This window comes from Sceloporus occidentalis, unplaced genomic scaffold (assembly GCF_023333645.1).
Source record: "Sceloporus occidentalis isolate IW3139 unplaced genomic scaffold, rSceOcc1.0.p SCAF_39, whole genome shotgun sequence".
NCBI lineage: Eukaryota > Metazoa > Chordata > Lepidosauria > Squamata > Phrynosomatidae > Sceloporus > Sceloporus occidentalis.
The window spans coordinates 8,504,254-8,518,192 of NW_028317019.1; the positions used below are offsets into that span (position 1 = coordinate 8,504,254).

At 45.6% G+C, this 13,939-nt stretch overlaps 1 protein-coding gene across 1 annotated transcript in view; it reads left to right on the top strand.

Moving 5' to 3' along the window:
* The first annotated feature begins 4,845 nt into the window (after positions 1-4,845).
* LOC149290528 (uncharacterized) overlaps positions 4,846-13,939 on the top strand; it is a 92,195-nt gene continuing 83,101 nt past the window's right edge. The window contains exons 1-3 of the mRNA XM_089489372.1: positions 4,846-4,867; positions 5,728-5,848; positions 8,168-8,863. Coding sequence (XP_089345498.1) covers positions 5,800-5,848; positions 8,168-8,863 — 745 coding nt within the window. The 5' untranslated portion in view covers positions 4,846-4,867; positions 5,728-5,799. The remainder of the gene's footprint in view (positions 4,868-5,727; positions 5,849-8,167; positions 8,864-13,939) is intronic.

Genomic DNA, 13,939 nt, shown 5'->3' on the forward strand with positions numbered 1-13,939 from the left:
TTCCAATGAAAAGAGGGGTTGTTGTTGTTGTTGTCATAACAGGGCTCCAGTCAATGGAGATCTTCAGGCAGGAAAGGGAGGTTTATGCAAATGCAGAGTGACATCACTGCTATGGAAGGCTCTCTTGACCAATCAGAGAGCAAGATGAAGGTTCTTCTGGAAGCTTCCGTGAGAAGGAGATATAAGGCCTGAGAGACCAAGAGACAGTTGGGGGAATTGTGTCGGTTGGAGATCGAGAGAGAGAGAGTTAAAGAGCGGATCTTGGAAGTCAGTCTCAGAATTGGACACTTGGGTTTATTTATTTTATTTAATAGCTTGTATGAATTGAACATTATATACTTACAAATATTGTACCTGCAAGACTCTTAATATTTTGTATGACTTATATTTTACTTATATTTCGTTATCTATAATGAATACCTCCTTGGAGTATCTACTACTCGATGCTCGTTTTACACGTGTTTTGGCTCGGTTGATGCTTGGGAAGATCAGTAAAGAAGGAGAAATAAGGTTCCTTAACTGGTCCCAGTGTAGGTTAAGGGAAACCCTTTTATAATTCACTGGATGATGGCAGCGAGATTTAAGGAAGTTAAGGGTCTCCTGGGCTAAGAGCCATAATGTCTAAATGTCTAATTAACAATTTGTAATCCACTCTGATAGCCTTTTAGCTGAAGAGAGGGATATAAAAACATTATTATTATTATTATTATTATTATTATTATTATTATTATTATTACAGGGCCGCGGTTTGGCTGCTTGGACCACCGGAGATCATCACAGAGAGTCAGTTGGAAAAGCCCATCTCACTCCAGAAAATAAAGGTACTTGAGGAGTTTGCACTCTACGTCTTTCTGTAATAATAGCTATAAAACTGATAATAGCATTTGGGACATTTAGTCTTTTAAAAACACATATGGCGGATTTAAATGCTGCTTTAAAACCTCTTTCCATCTGCCAGCTTTCCTCTGGTTTTGGGGGGAAATGAGAAAGTGTTGGGAGGGAGGGACTGCCAACAGAATTCGGAGATGCATTGCAGGCTATGGACAGTTTGCGGCCAAAAAAGGTCCAATAGACATGGCGGCAATAGTCCAGTCTGAGAGCACATTAACTGCCCCGGCCCAGTGCTAGGGAATCCTGGGAAATGGAGTTTATTGTGGCACCAGACCTCTCTGACAGAGTAGGCGCAATGTCTCACAAAACTACATTTCCCAGAATTCCATTTTGTGTTCCAGTGGCCATTTTGTGTTCCAGTGGCCATTTTGTGTTCTGGCGGCCATTTTGTGCTGCTTGTGACTGTGGGGAATAATGTTCCGGAACCTTCTCTGAGCCTCAGTTGAACAGAGGCTTCTCTCTCTCTCCTGAGGCTCCAGAGTCAGAAGGAGGCCAGGCTCCTTGGGCCAAAAGGAAGGAAGTGTGTCCCTTTGTGTGACATTTGTGTCTCTTTTCTGAGAGAGTTTTCTTATTACACAGCTCTGCTCCTTCCGCAGAACATGGGCTTTAAAAGGGATCAGAAATGAGGAGGATAGGTTTAATACAAGCCTTATTCTTCTTCACTAACATTGGGCTTTTGCTACTATCCCTGTTTTAATAACTGTTTCAATAACTGTCCAATAATTTAATGGTATTTTATTTTGGATGGGAGTCTTAGGGTTTGGAATATCATGAAACATGTTTTTATTGTAATGTATGAATATTTCTTATTGTAAGCTGCTAAAAGGTGGCCATTCTTGTGTAGTAATTGTCTTGTGATTAACTCCCACAACAGCCTTGTAAGGTAGGCTTCATAGGCTCCTAGGGCTGGAAGGGAGCCCCAAGGGCCAAACAGTCAGTCCCATTCTGTCCTCCAAGTCCTCCGAAGTGATGGCCATCCAGACAGAGACTCCTCCAATGCTCTTGGAGGCAGCATCTCCCATAGTTTTGCTCAGAGGTCATGGGGCCCCATGGGAACTGGTCCTTTCAACCCACTTTGGGAAAGGAGACAACCGCCCCCCCTCAGCCCCCAGGACTATTTACTACCAGGAGTTACTATGGCTGGGCCTCAGAGGAGTTTCCTAGGCATTGTCACCTTCTGCCCTCCATGGCCATTGGCACTGACCTTTCCCCATTGCCTTCCCTCCCTCAGCCCTGTGGACCTCCTCCTCCTTCGCACTCAGAGCAACCCTTCTCTATGGCTGAGGAGACGGCCTCTGACCCAGGGAAGCTCCAGCCATAAAGGATTACAGAAGAGCCCTTTCTGAAGCTGCAGAAGTCAGTGTCCTTGTACTGAAGGTAGGCCTTTATTCCTGGAGCTGAAAGAGGACCTTTCTTTAAATGTTTCAGTCCAGGATTGTGTGGAAGGGCTGCAGCTGAGAGACTGAGCCCATGCTTTGCAGGAATAAAGTCCCCAGTTCAGTCTCTGGCAGCATTGTCTTCCCAGAAGGTGGAAGTGAGATTTCCAGACCCCAGACACACAGTGCGCCAGTGAGTCCTTTGTGTGGGGACTGTGTGTGTCCATGTTGTTTACTAGAGCTTTGTGAGATATTTGTTTCACTGGGTTTACAAAATGAATTTACATAGGTCTTCACTTCCCAAAAATGAGTATAATCAAGGATGCAATCTTCATTCATAAACCTATACATTTATAGATTTTTGTTGTATAAGTGCAACATATTCAGCATTGTGCATCTTTTAAAAAAATATACAAGGAAAAGTGAAGAAATTGTGATTTTGACAATAGATCCATTCAGAAACAATGCACACAAATGTACATGCCTCAATTTCTATGTGCCTTTAGCAAGCAGAGGAAGAAGGTGCATACTTCATGCTCCTGCTATGACTGACACACACAAACACACAAATCTTGTAATTGTCCATTTGTAAACTGCTTTGATCTTTTTGGAAAAGTGGCATATAAATAAATGTATTATTATTATTATATTATTATATTATAAACACAGCAGTTAAGCTCAGAGATTTGTCTCATTTGTAAAAATGAAATGATTATTTTCACCAGTGTCTAAATGGGGAAGGGGGTATGATGAGGGAAGGCCATTGATCAGATCATTGAAGAAATACAGGTCTTATCCAGCCCAGGGACCGGAGTTTCTCCATCTGGGATATAAATCATAGAATCATAGATTCATAGAGTCGGAAGAGACCCCAAGGGCCATCCAGTCCAACCGCATTCTGCCATGCAGGAACTCTCAATCAAAGCATCCCTGACAAATGGCCATCCAGCCTCTGATTAAAGACCTCAAAGGAAGGAGACTCGACTGCACTCCAAGGAGGGAGTTTGTTCCACTGTTGAACAGACCTTACTGTCAGGACGTTCCTCCAAATGTTAAGGTGGAATCTCTTTTCCTGTAGTTTCCATCCATTGTTCTGGGTCCTAGTCTCTGGAGCAACAGAAAACAAGCTTGCTCCCTCCTCAATATGACATCCCTTCAAAAATTTAAACAGAGCTATCATATCACCTCTTAACCTTCTCTTCTCCAGGCTAAACATCCCTAGCTTCCTAAGTCATTCCTCATAAGGCATGGTTTCCAAATTCTTCACCACTTTAGTTGCCCTCCTTTGGACAAGCTCCAGTTTCTCAATGTCTGTTTTGAACTGTGCCCAGAACTGGACAAAATATTCCAGGTGGGGCCTGAGAGAGCAGAATAGAGTGGCACTACTACTTCCCTTGATTTAATATTTATTTAGGTATTTATGCCCTGCCCTTCAGCCCTAATAGCTCTCAGAGCGGCTTACGATTATTATTGTTAATCAGACTGTTCCCTGCCCTCAGGCTTACAATCTAAAAGACACGAAACAAAAGGAGAAGGGAATGGTGGAGGGAAAGGGGATGAGGTCCAGTGGTTCTTCGCTCCCTCTGAGGCCTGGACCAAGGCAGATGGATTGGAGGGGGGGCTCTTCCTTCTTCCAAGCTAGCCCTGATGGAGCTGGACCTGCCTAGCGAACTCCCTCTCAGGCTGGCAGATGGCAGTTATGGAGGGCAGAGTCTCCTTCCTTCAGGCTAGCCCAGATGGAGCTGGACCTGCTTGGTGAACACCCTCTCAGGCCGGCAGATGGCAGTTATGGAGGGTGGAGTCTCCTTCCTTCAGGCTAGCCCAGATGGAGCTGGACCTGCCTGGTGAACTCCCTCTCAGGCAGAAGGATGGCAGTTATGGAGGGCGGAGTCTCCTTCCTTCAGGCTAGCCCTGATGGAGACGGACCTGCCTGGTGAACTCCCTCTCAGGCCGGCGGATGGCAGTTATGGAGGGTGGAGTCTCCTTCCTTCAGGCTAGCCCTGATGGAGCTGGACCTGCCTGGTGAACTCCCTCTCAGGCCTGCGGATGGCAGTTATAGAGGGCGGAGTCTCCTTCGTTCAGGCTAGCCCTGATGGAGCTGGACCTGCCTGGTGAACTCCCTCTCAGGCTGGCGGATGACAGATTTAGACACTATACTTCCATTGTTGCAGCCCAAAATCGCTTGTTTGCAAGAATGACAAGGGGATACTTGTCAAAGGCGTTACTGAAATCAAGATATACTATATCCACAGCATTCCCTTCATCTACCAGGATCATCTATGGAGATTAGATTTGTCTGGCATGATACCCACCTCTGCATCGGCTCAAAGGAGATATATGTGACCTGCGTATGTCACCAGCAGGATGCTGTTCTCTGTGTCTGAGCGCTGTAGGGTTTCTTGCCAAACCAAGCCTAACCTTGGTCCCTTTTCTCAGGACCTTCATCTCGGCCTCCTTGTACACGGCTTTGGGCCCTCTCTTTCTGGACGTGACCCAAGTGCAGGACGACCAGCATCCCCCCCCCCCCCCCCCGCAGACTTCATGGCCGACACAGAGGCCAACCAGAGGGAGTTGGGCTCCAAGAGGAAGAGGCTGCCAAGGTACAACAGCTCTTTGGTGAGTCACTATCCTATTAGCTTCGTCTGGATCACTGATGGGCCAATTTATGAAAGGAATGAAATACAATACTATCCGAGTTTGGCAGACACAGTCCTGGTTAATCCTCTGTCACCCCATTATTTGGGAGGCTTTTAAAATGTCCTGGTTTCTCTCTCCTCCTCCCACTTTCCCCCTTCTTCAGCTGACTCCTATTTCCGCATAATGAATGCCAAGGAGTTTGCACCCCATCAACTCAAAAGTGGGGAGAGGAGAAGAAAGAAGGGGGCAGGGACATGTCCTTGCTAGAAGTCTGAGGCAAAAGCAAAGTGCTGTGCCCTTCCCCGCTTGTGTGATCTTCCTCATAAACAACTTTGACCATCTTCACCACTTTCTGGCGTTGCTTGTCCACATGTGTCTTGTTCTTTCCATCTGTGAAATGTTGGGGGATATGGGGAAATGTCTCTGGATCTAAATTGGGGGTGGCCCCATGGCCCTCAAGCCCACAGTGCTCCCCAAAACTGCTTTTTAGAAATGACATTTGCCTCTGAAATTTGGCAACAAATGGCTAAATGCACTATAATGTTTGGAGGCTAAATGTACTATATGTGTTGGAATAGACAGTATCCTAATCCATCATCAATATCCCAGCCATGGTCAAAATTATATTGTTGATTATATTGTATATTACATTGAAAGAATTTGAGACAAACTGGGTCTAAAAGGCAGTAGCTTTTCTCTTACTAACAGAATTAAAAGTTTATTTCCTGGACAAAATTCTGAGGTGATCAAATAATTTTTGGGATTTGCTCCTCCCTCCCCTTTTATTAGTCGTTCTCTGGATGAGGGCTATTTTTTATTGTAGGTGACCTTTGCGGATGTGGTGGTATATTTCACTGAGGAGGAATGGAAACTGTTGACAAAGAAGCAAAGACTTATGTACAATGATGTGATGATGGAGAATTACGATAATGTGGCCTCTGTGGGTAAGGAAGCTGAATTCATTGCCCTTACTATGAAGACTGAGGGCCCTTTCATTCTACATTATCATGGCACTATGATTCCACTTTAGATCTGGAATAGACCACAAGGACCATCTGGTTCAACCCCTTGCCATGCAGGAAACACATTGAAAGCATCCCTGACAGATGGCCACCCAGCCTTTGTTTAAAGGCATTTACAGACCTTCAAAGAAGGAGAACTTTAACAATTAATAATAATAATAATAATAATAACAACAACGAGATGCCACCATGCTCTGAGGGGTATATTCCACTATGGCATAGCTCTTACTTTCAGGAAGTTCCTTCTAAAGTTTAGGTAGAACCTCTTTTCCTGTGGCTTCTGACCATTGTTCTATGTCCTTTGCTATAGAGTAGGGTTGCCATATTCTTCTTGGGCTAAACCAGGATGGGGTGGACGCTCCCCCTTCCCAGCCTCGCAACCAATCAGAGAAGCTTCTGGGGGCGGAACTTCAGGTCGCAATGACCGCTGGGGCTTGTAATCACAGTGGGTTCCTATTGGAAACTACAAGCTTCAAGGGCCAGGAAGAAGGCCAAAATGGAGGAGGTTAGTGGGCTGGAGGACAAGGGTAGCAGGCTGGAGGACAGGAGGCCAAAACATGGGATTGTCCCACCTAAATCCGTGACATAGCAACCCTACTCTAGAGCAGCAGAAAGCAAGCTTGCTCCATCCTCAGTATCTCTTCAAATAGTTGAACAGGTCTAACATATCCACTCTTAACCTTCTCTTCTCCAGGCTAAACATTCCCAGCTCCCTAAACCACTCCTCATAGGGGCTTGATGGTTTCTAGACCCTTCACCATTTTCATTGCTCTCCTTTGGATACACTCCAGCTTCTCAACATCCTTTTTTGAATTATGGTGACCAGAAGTGGACACAGTGTTCCAAGTAGGGGCCTGACCAAAGCAGAATAGAGTTGCACTATTACTCCCCTGAATCTCTAACATAGAATCATAGAGTTGAAAGAAATTAGCTTAGCTGAAAGGAGATATATAGTTTGGTTGGGGCAAGAGTGACCTCGGGATTGAGCCCAACTACACCAGGCCTGGAAGCCCACAGAACTCCAAAGGCATTTGAAATAGGTTTTTATGTTTTATTTAGGTGAAAAGCAAAATACACACACACACATAAGCATTCACACACACGCACAAGAACTAGATAACAGGAGGAAGTGGTGAAGAGATGTAAGACTTTCATAATGGTAATACTTTACCTAGGTGGATCTTGATTCCAATTGCTGAGTGTGTGAAATGGGAAGAGAAGTCAGGAGCTCCTGCGACAAATGGGTTTGGCGAGTGCATTGAGGTGCTTAGCCATGTAAACCGACTGTCTGTAATTGGACTGACGTCAAAGAACACACACACACACACACACACACTGGAATTGTTGCTTGAGGGCAACAAGGTTTAAATTGCTTTAGAATGTTTCCTGGGGGGAACAATGGTCTGAAACCAAATTGAATGCAATGGGAGCTTGGTGCAAATATCTCAGACAAAAAGGATTAGCACACTGGCTCTCAGTCCTTCTTGGCTGTGAATTCTGATCGCGTTCATGAGCCAATATACAGCACAATCTGAGGGTAACGCTCCCAGATGCAGCTCAACAATAACATAGCAGAGTACGGAAGCAAATATCCAGATATAGATATTGGCAATGCACTGACCACTTTTCAAACTTAAAAGTAAGTCACAAACACAGTTGATTTCACTGAAATCTTTGGAAGTTCTCTATCTTGAGTTACAAATTAATACAAATATTTGCAAGCTCTCCTCTCCGACTTCCATGAACTTCACCATCTCTTGAACACACAACTCCAATCCAATCCACACCAATCCGCATGTGAGCTATATAATGTATTAGTTGTGACTCATATCCTGGTGCCAAACAGCATGAAGTGACTTCTGCAGTTAGCTTGCATCATGCCATGTGCTCTGACTCAGCACTCTATGGCAGTCTCACAGGATATGATGCCACCTATCAATCAAAGTATTTTTGCACATGTTTCCTGGAATATTGTTTCAACAGTCCTTTGACTATCTGCTTCCACTGATTCCCTCAAGGCAGTCCCCAACCAGCCACTTCTTTGCTAACTCTTATGAGTAAGGATACAATCATTCCATGGATTTAGAGGCATAAGCAACAGGGCCATGCTTGGGTTCCACACAGCAACTTCATTAATTAAATTTCAAATAAGGAGGGGTTAATGTGGGCTAAATCATGGGGTAACTCCCTCCTCTATTAAGTCTGATTTTCAGTCTTAACTGTCATTGTCCTTTTTTACAGAAGAATATCTTAGTCATGAGAGAGTCCACACAGCAAAGAAGTCACATAAATGCCAGCATTGTGGAAAATGTTTTTCCTCGAAGTCACACCTAGTGACACATCAGAGAGTCCACACAGGAGAGAAGCCATACAAATGCCAGCATTGTGGGAAATGTTTTTCTTTGAAGTCAGACCTAGTGAGACATCAGAGAGTCCACACAGGAGAGAAGCCATACAAATGCCAGCATTGTGGGAAATGTTTTCCTCGGAGGTCACACCTAGTGAGACATCAGAGAGTCCACACAGGAGAGAAGCCACACAAATGCCAGCATTGTGGGAAATGTTTTTCTTCAAAGGCACACCTAGTGAGACATCAGAGAGTCCACACAGGAGAGAAGCCATACAAATGCCAGCATTGTGGGAAATGTTTTTCCCGGAAGTCAAGCCTCCTGATACATCAGAGAGTCCACACAGGAGAGAAGCCATATAAATGCCAGCATTGTGGGAAATGTTTTTCCTCGAAGTCACACCTAGTGACACATCAGAGAGTCCACACAGGAGAGAAGCCATACAAATGCCAGCATTGTGGGAAATGTTTTTCCCGGAAGTCAAGCCTCCTGATACATCAGAGAGTCCACACAGGAGAGAAGCCATATAAATGCCAGCATTGTGGGAAATGTTTTTCTTTGAAGGGACACTTAATGACACATCAGAAAAGTCACACAGGAGAGAAGCCATACAAATGCCAGCATTGTGAGAAATGTTTTTCTCAGAAGTCGCACCTAGTAAGACATCAGAGAGTCCACACAGGGGAGAAGCCATACAAATCTCAGGAGTAAACTAACCTTATTTTTGTCAATAAGGAATATAAAATACTTTAATTCAGGAGATTATCGCACTGGGTTCTGAGAACGTTCTCATCCCGTGATGAGAACGGAACGCATTTGAGTATACCGCACGTATGTGTTCCAATCGGGTTCTCAGAACGCTTAAATGTGTTCCAAATGTGTTCCAGGAGGGTACAGATATGAATGTGTTCCCAGAGAGCTGAAACGGGATGAGAACGTTCCAACAGAGGTGTGTGCGATATTCTTATCTGTTCTCAAATCCGTTCTCTCATTCCTCCGTCTCCTGATTGGCTGAAAGAATGACAGGCAGGGAGGGAGGCAGGCAGGCGAGCGACTGCAGTGAGGGAAGGTGTGTGTGTGTGAGGGGGGGAAAGAAGGAGGGAGGGAAGGGAGGAAAGTTGGGACAAGTGAGAGAAGAGGAAAGAAGGGAAAGAGAGAGAAAGAGAGAGGGAAACAGGGGGGCCAGAGCTGAGAGCAAGAGGGAGAGGGTCTGGCTGCTTCTGCGGGGGCCTCTAGTGTCATGTCCAGTGGGGCTCCTGTGCTGTCACAATGTAGGAGGCAGGGATGCCCAGGACCTTCTCCTCCTTCCCTCCAGGAGGGAACCCACAAAAGCTCCTCTGTTTGGAGCACCACACAAAAGCAAGCAAACAACTCCCAGAATTCCATAGCAAAGAGCCAGACAAGAGTTAAAGCGGGGAGGGAAGCTCACAACCTGAAGGCACACATTACATGCACACACACAGGAGGAAATGGGATGACAGCAGAGGACTCTTCTTTTCTAACCGGTTTAAAGAGCTGCAATGGCTGCAGGGGCTCTCCCCTTGGTCCAGTCCCCTCCCTTTCCCTCCGCTTGAAGGGACCTCCGTGGAGCTCCCTTAAAGCCCAGGCTGCCAAGGAGGGGACTCTGCCCTTGGCCCATCAAGTTACATAAGTTTTATCCTATTTTCTTCAAACATATGCCAGCATATGAAGCCCCAGCGTTTTATAGGGGCTTGCCTTCCTTCCCTCCCAAGAGAATCCTCGGACTCCCTTCGGAGGGAAGACAAGATGGGAGGGGGGGATGCTTGCCTTCCTTTCCTCCCAAGAGAATCTTCGGAGGGAAGACTTCTCAGTGAGGCTGAGAAGCACTCTCCCAGCCAGAGTCCCTAGGCTTACTGAAATCCCCCACCTCCCTTCCCCATAGAAATCAATCCAAAAACTGAGTTTAAAAGGAGCAGAGGCAAGCCCTTTGGGTCTGCATCTGGGAGAGATTTTAAACTCCGTTTTTGGATTGATTTCTATAGGGAAAGAGGGGAGAGGGAGAGATGGCAGGACATCCCCATAGCCAAGCAAGCTCTGCCTCCCCAGATGAAGACCCATAGGGCTCACTGCTCTTTAAGCTCCGTTTTTGGATTGATTTCTATGGGGAAAGAGGGGAGAGGGAGAGATGGCAGGACATCCCCATAGCCAAGCAAGCTCTGCCTCCTCAGATGAAGACCCATAGGGCTCTCTGCTCTTTAAGCTCCGTTTTTGGATTGATTTCTATGGGGAAAGAGGGGAGAGGGAGAGATGGCAGGACATCCCCATAGCCAAGCAAGCTCTGCCTCCCCAGATGAAGACCCATAGGGCTCACTGCTCTTTAAGCTCCGTTTTTGGATTGATTTCTATGGGGAAAGAGGGGAGAGGGAGAGATGGCAGGACATCCCCATAGCCAAGCAAGCTCTGCCTCCCCAGATGAAGACCCATAGGGCTCACTGCTCTTTAAGCTCCGTTTTTGGATTGATTTCTATGGGGAAAGAGGGGAGAGGGAGAGATGGCAGGACATCCCCATAGCCAAGCAAGCTCTGCCTCCCCAGATGAAGACCCATAGGGCTCACTGCTCTTTAAGCTCCGTTTTTGGATTGATTTCTATGGGGAAAGAGGGGAGAGGGAGAGATGGCAGGACATCCCCATAGCCAAGCAACCTCTGCCTCCTCAGATGAAGACCCATAAGGGCTCTCTGCTCTTTTTTAACCTCCGTTTTTGGATTGATTCCTATGGGGAAGGGAGGTGAGGGATTTCATTAAGCCAAGCCTCCCTTTTTCCTCTTTCCTGGGAGCAGCGCCTCTCCCGAGCCGTCCAACCTCTGAGTGGCGACGTCATCAGAACACAGCCCACAAAACGTAATACAGCAAACCGTTCTGAGAACGGTTTCGCTGTGCGGTAAAATGCAGTTCTGATCACGTTCTGATCACGTTCTAGTTTACTAATGCAGTAATATCTGTTCCAGGAATGTTCTCATCACGTGATGATAGGAACGTTCTCAGAACGCAGTGCGATAATCTCCTCAGTGTTACTAAGAAAAGCCCTTGTGATTTTGTTTGTAAGGCTTGTCTGTCCATATGTCTCTTTGGGTTTTAAAGTTGTATTTTATTAAGTTTAGATTTTAATTGCTAATAATATAGATAGTTGGTTTGGGTTATAAATTTGGCTGGGGATTATGGGTCATGGCTGGGGATTATGGGTCATGGTATAGGTTAGCTAGGTTAGCTAGATGGGGGGCTGGGATTTGTTGCAGCTGTCTAGAATAGTTATGGCAATAATAGCTTTTGCAATGTTTGGGATGTTGGCTGAAGAAAGTTGGAGGCTTGTATTAACAGAAAGTTTCTGGGGATGGCAAAGAGGGGCTTGTTTACTGTGGGGCATAGACTGTGGGAATTGGAGGTGGGGGCTAGGATTGGAAGAGGGTGGAGTTTTAAGTTTTGGGGTTTGAATGTATTGTTTGACTTGGAGTGGGCAGTTCTGGCTTAAAGACTGAATTTCTGACTATGTGTTCTCAATAAAGTTCTTTACTTTTTCAACACACTGGACTCTTTGATGCACAAAACTGACCCTTTATTCTCTCCTCAGCTCCATTCCCATCCGTAAGAACAGCAGAGGCAAACATACAGGATACACAGAGAGAGCTTTATTTCCAAAACAGAGCCTCCCTTTCCTGCCTTTCCCTCCTGAGTCCAGCTCTGCACCTTGGGCTCCATTGCAGTCTTCTCAAAGGAAGAAAAGAGGGAAGGAAGGGGAGGCCGCTGAATCCCTTTCCTTTCCCACAAAGGATGCCAGCGGAATAAGCAGCAGCAGCAGCTAGGCCCTGGCAATCCCTGCGCATGCTGAGGAGGGGCCTTGATGGGGATGTTGCGGTCGCCCAGGACCAAAAGCCTAGGCGACTCCAGCAGCAGCTCTGAGACCAGTTGTGTCAGCTTGGCTAAGGAGTCTGTTACGGAACAGGGAGGATGGTAAACCAACAGATTCCCAAGACTTTCTCTAGTCTTTAAGCTGAGGTAAATACATTCGATGTGGTCGATCATACGGATAGGTATCCTGCTCAAGGCAAGATTGTCTTCATGGACCAAAGGCATTCCCCTTACCTTCTCATTGATGGAGAACCCAGCTGGTAAGGCCTGATCCCAGCTGGCTGAGCTATCATCACCAGCCAGGTCTCCATGAAACAAGCCAGGTCAGCCTCTTGGTCCAGTAGGAGATCATGGACTATGTGCGTTTTATTTTTGACTGACCTGGCATTACACAAGAGCAGGGAAAGGTTCTGTGGTTGGTTTCGTATGCTCTCCAGCCCTTTTGGGAAAGCAGGGTGAATGGAAGGGGAGAGAGATATCTGTCAGGGTCCTAATCGCAGCCCCTCTTGCAACACAAAAGGCAGTACTTTGCAAAAGGAAGAGCTTGTATTGAAGAAGAAGTAATGGAAGTAACTTTTTTTGTCACAAATGAAAGAAAGTATAAAGATATCCAGTTTATAACCATATGAATCCACCCCACTCCATTTACCAGTAAACCAAATTAATTGGATAGCCCTTTCCCGCACAGCGTTCTCCCGCCCTTTTCTGCGCAGTGTCCTCCCATCCGGGATTCTGGCAGCTTTCCTAAAACCAATTACGCTCTCATGTGCCTTTTCTCAACCACTGCACCTGTGGCCTTGGACCACAGAACTCAGCCACACAACAGTTTTCATTAACATTATGGCTTAACAATATATATAGCTATCTATAATACAAAACCCCATCAATCTCCACATAATATGGTACCATATGAAAATATAACAAGCACAAACCCATAGCAACATAATGCAATATAAAAAATACCAATAACTCTCTAGGTTCCCCCTCCTTTTACAGAGACCAGTCTTTTAAACTCAAGTCTCTGTTAGAAGGGTGATGCCCACACATTCCAATCCTAGCAAAGAAGCACATTCTTTAGCCATGATCTCTCTACCTCTTTCTAGTATCTTCTATTAAAGCAGATATTAAAACATATTATTTTAACCCACCATAAATCCCATCTATCTTAAGTCTAATCTACACTAAAACCTATAACCTTTATGGCATGAATCCCTAAATGAATAAATGCATGAATAAAAGGATTCATGACATATTGTGACTTCAGGCTGATGCTCCTTGCCTGCAACAATGAGATGGGACCATTTTGAATTTAGGCTAATGCTGCTTACCTGAAGGTTTGAGACGTGACCATTGCAACCTGAGGCTGATGCTCCTTGCCTGAAGGATTGAAACTGGCCCATTGTGATCTCAGCCTGAGTTTCCTTGTCTGAAGAATTGAGACATTACTATTGTGACTTCAGGGTAGTGCTCTTTACCTGAAAGATTTAAACTGGCCCATTGCAACCTCAGGCTGATGCTCCTTGCCTGAACAATTGAGATGGGAGAATTGTCACTTCAAACTGGTGGTGTGTCCCTGAAGGATTGAGAAAGGTCAGAACTTGTGTATAAGAGTTCTGTCATAAAGGGTAAAAATATTAGGGGTTGGTTATTAAAGTAGGAGTTATAGTTGTAGTTCTTAGTAGGCAGTGTAGAGTGATGGGTTATAGAAAGCACATAATGGAAAGTGATAGAAGGACAGATGGAGTGGCTTTTAGATGAAGGAGGGCGTTTGGAGAGGGGCTGGGGTTGCAGCTGTAGAC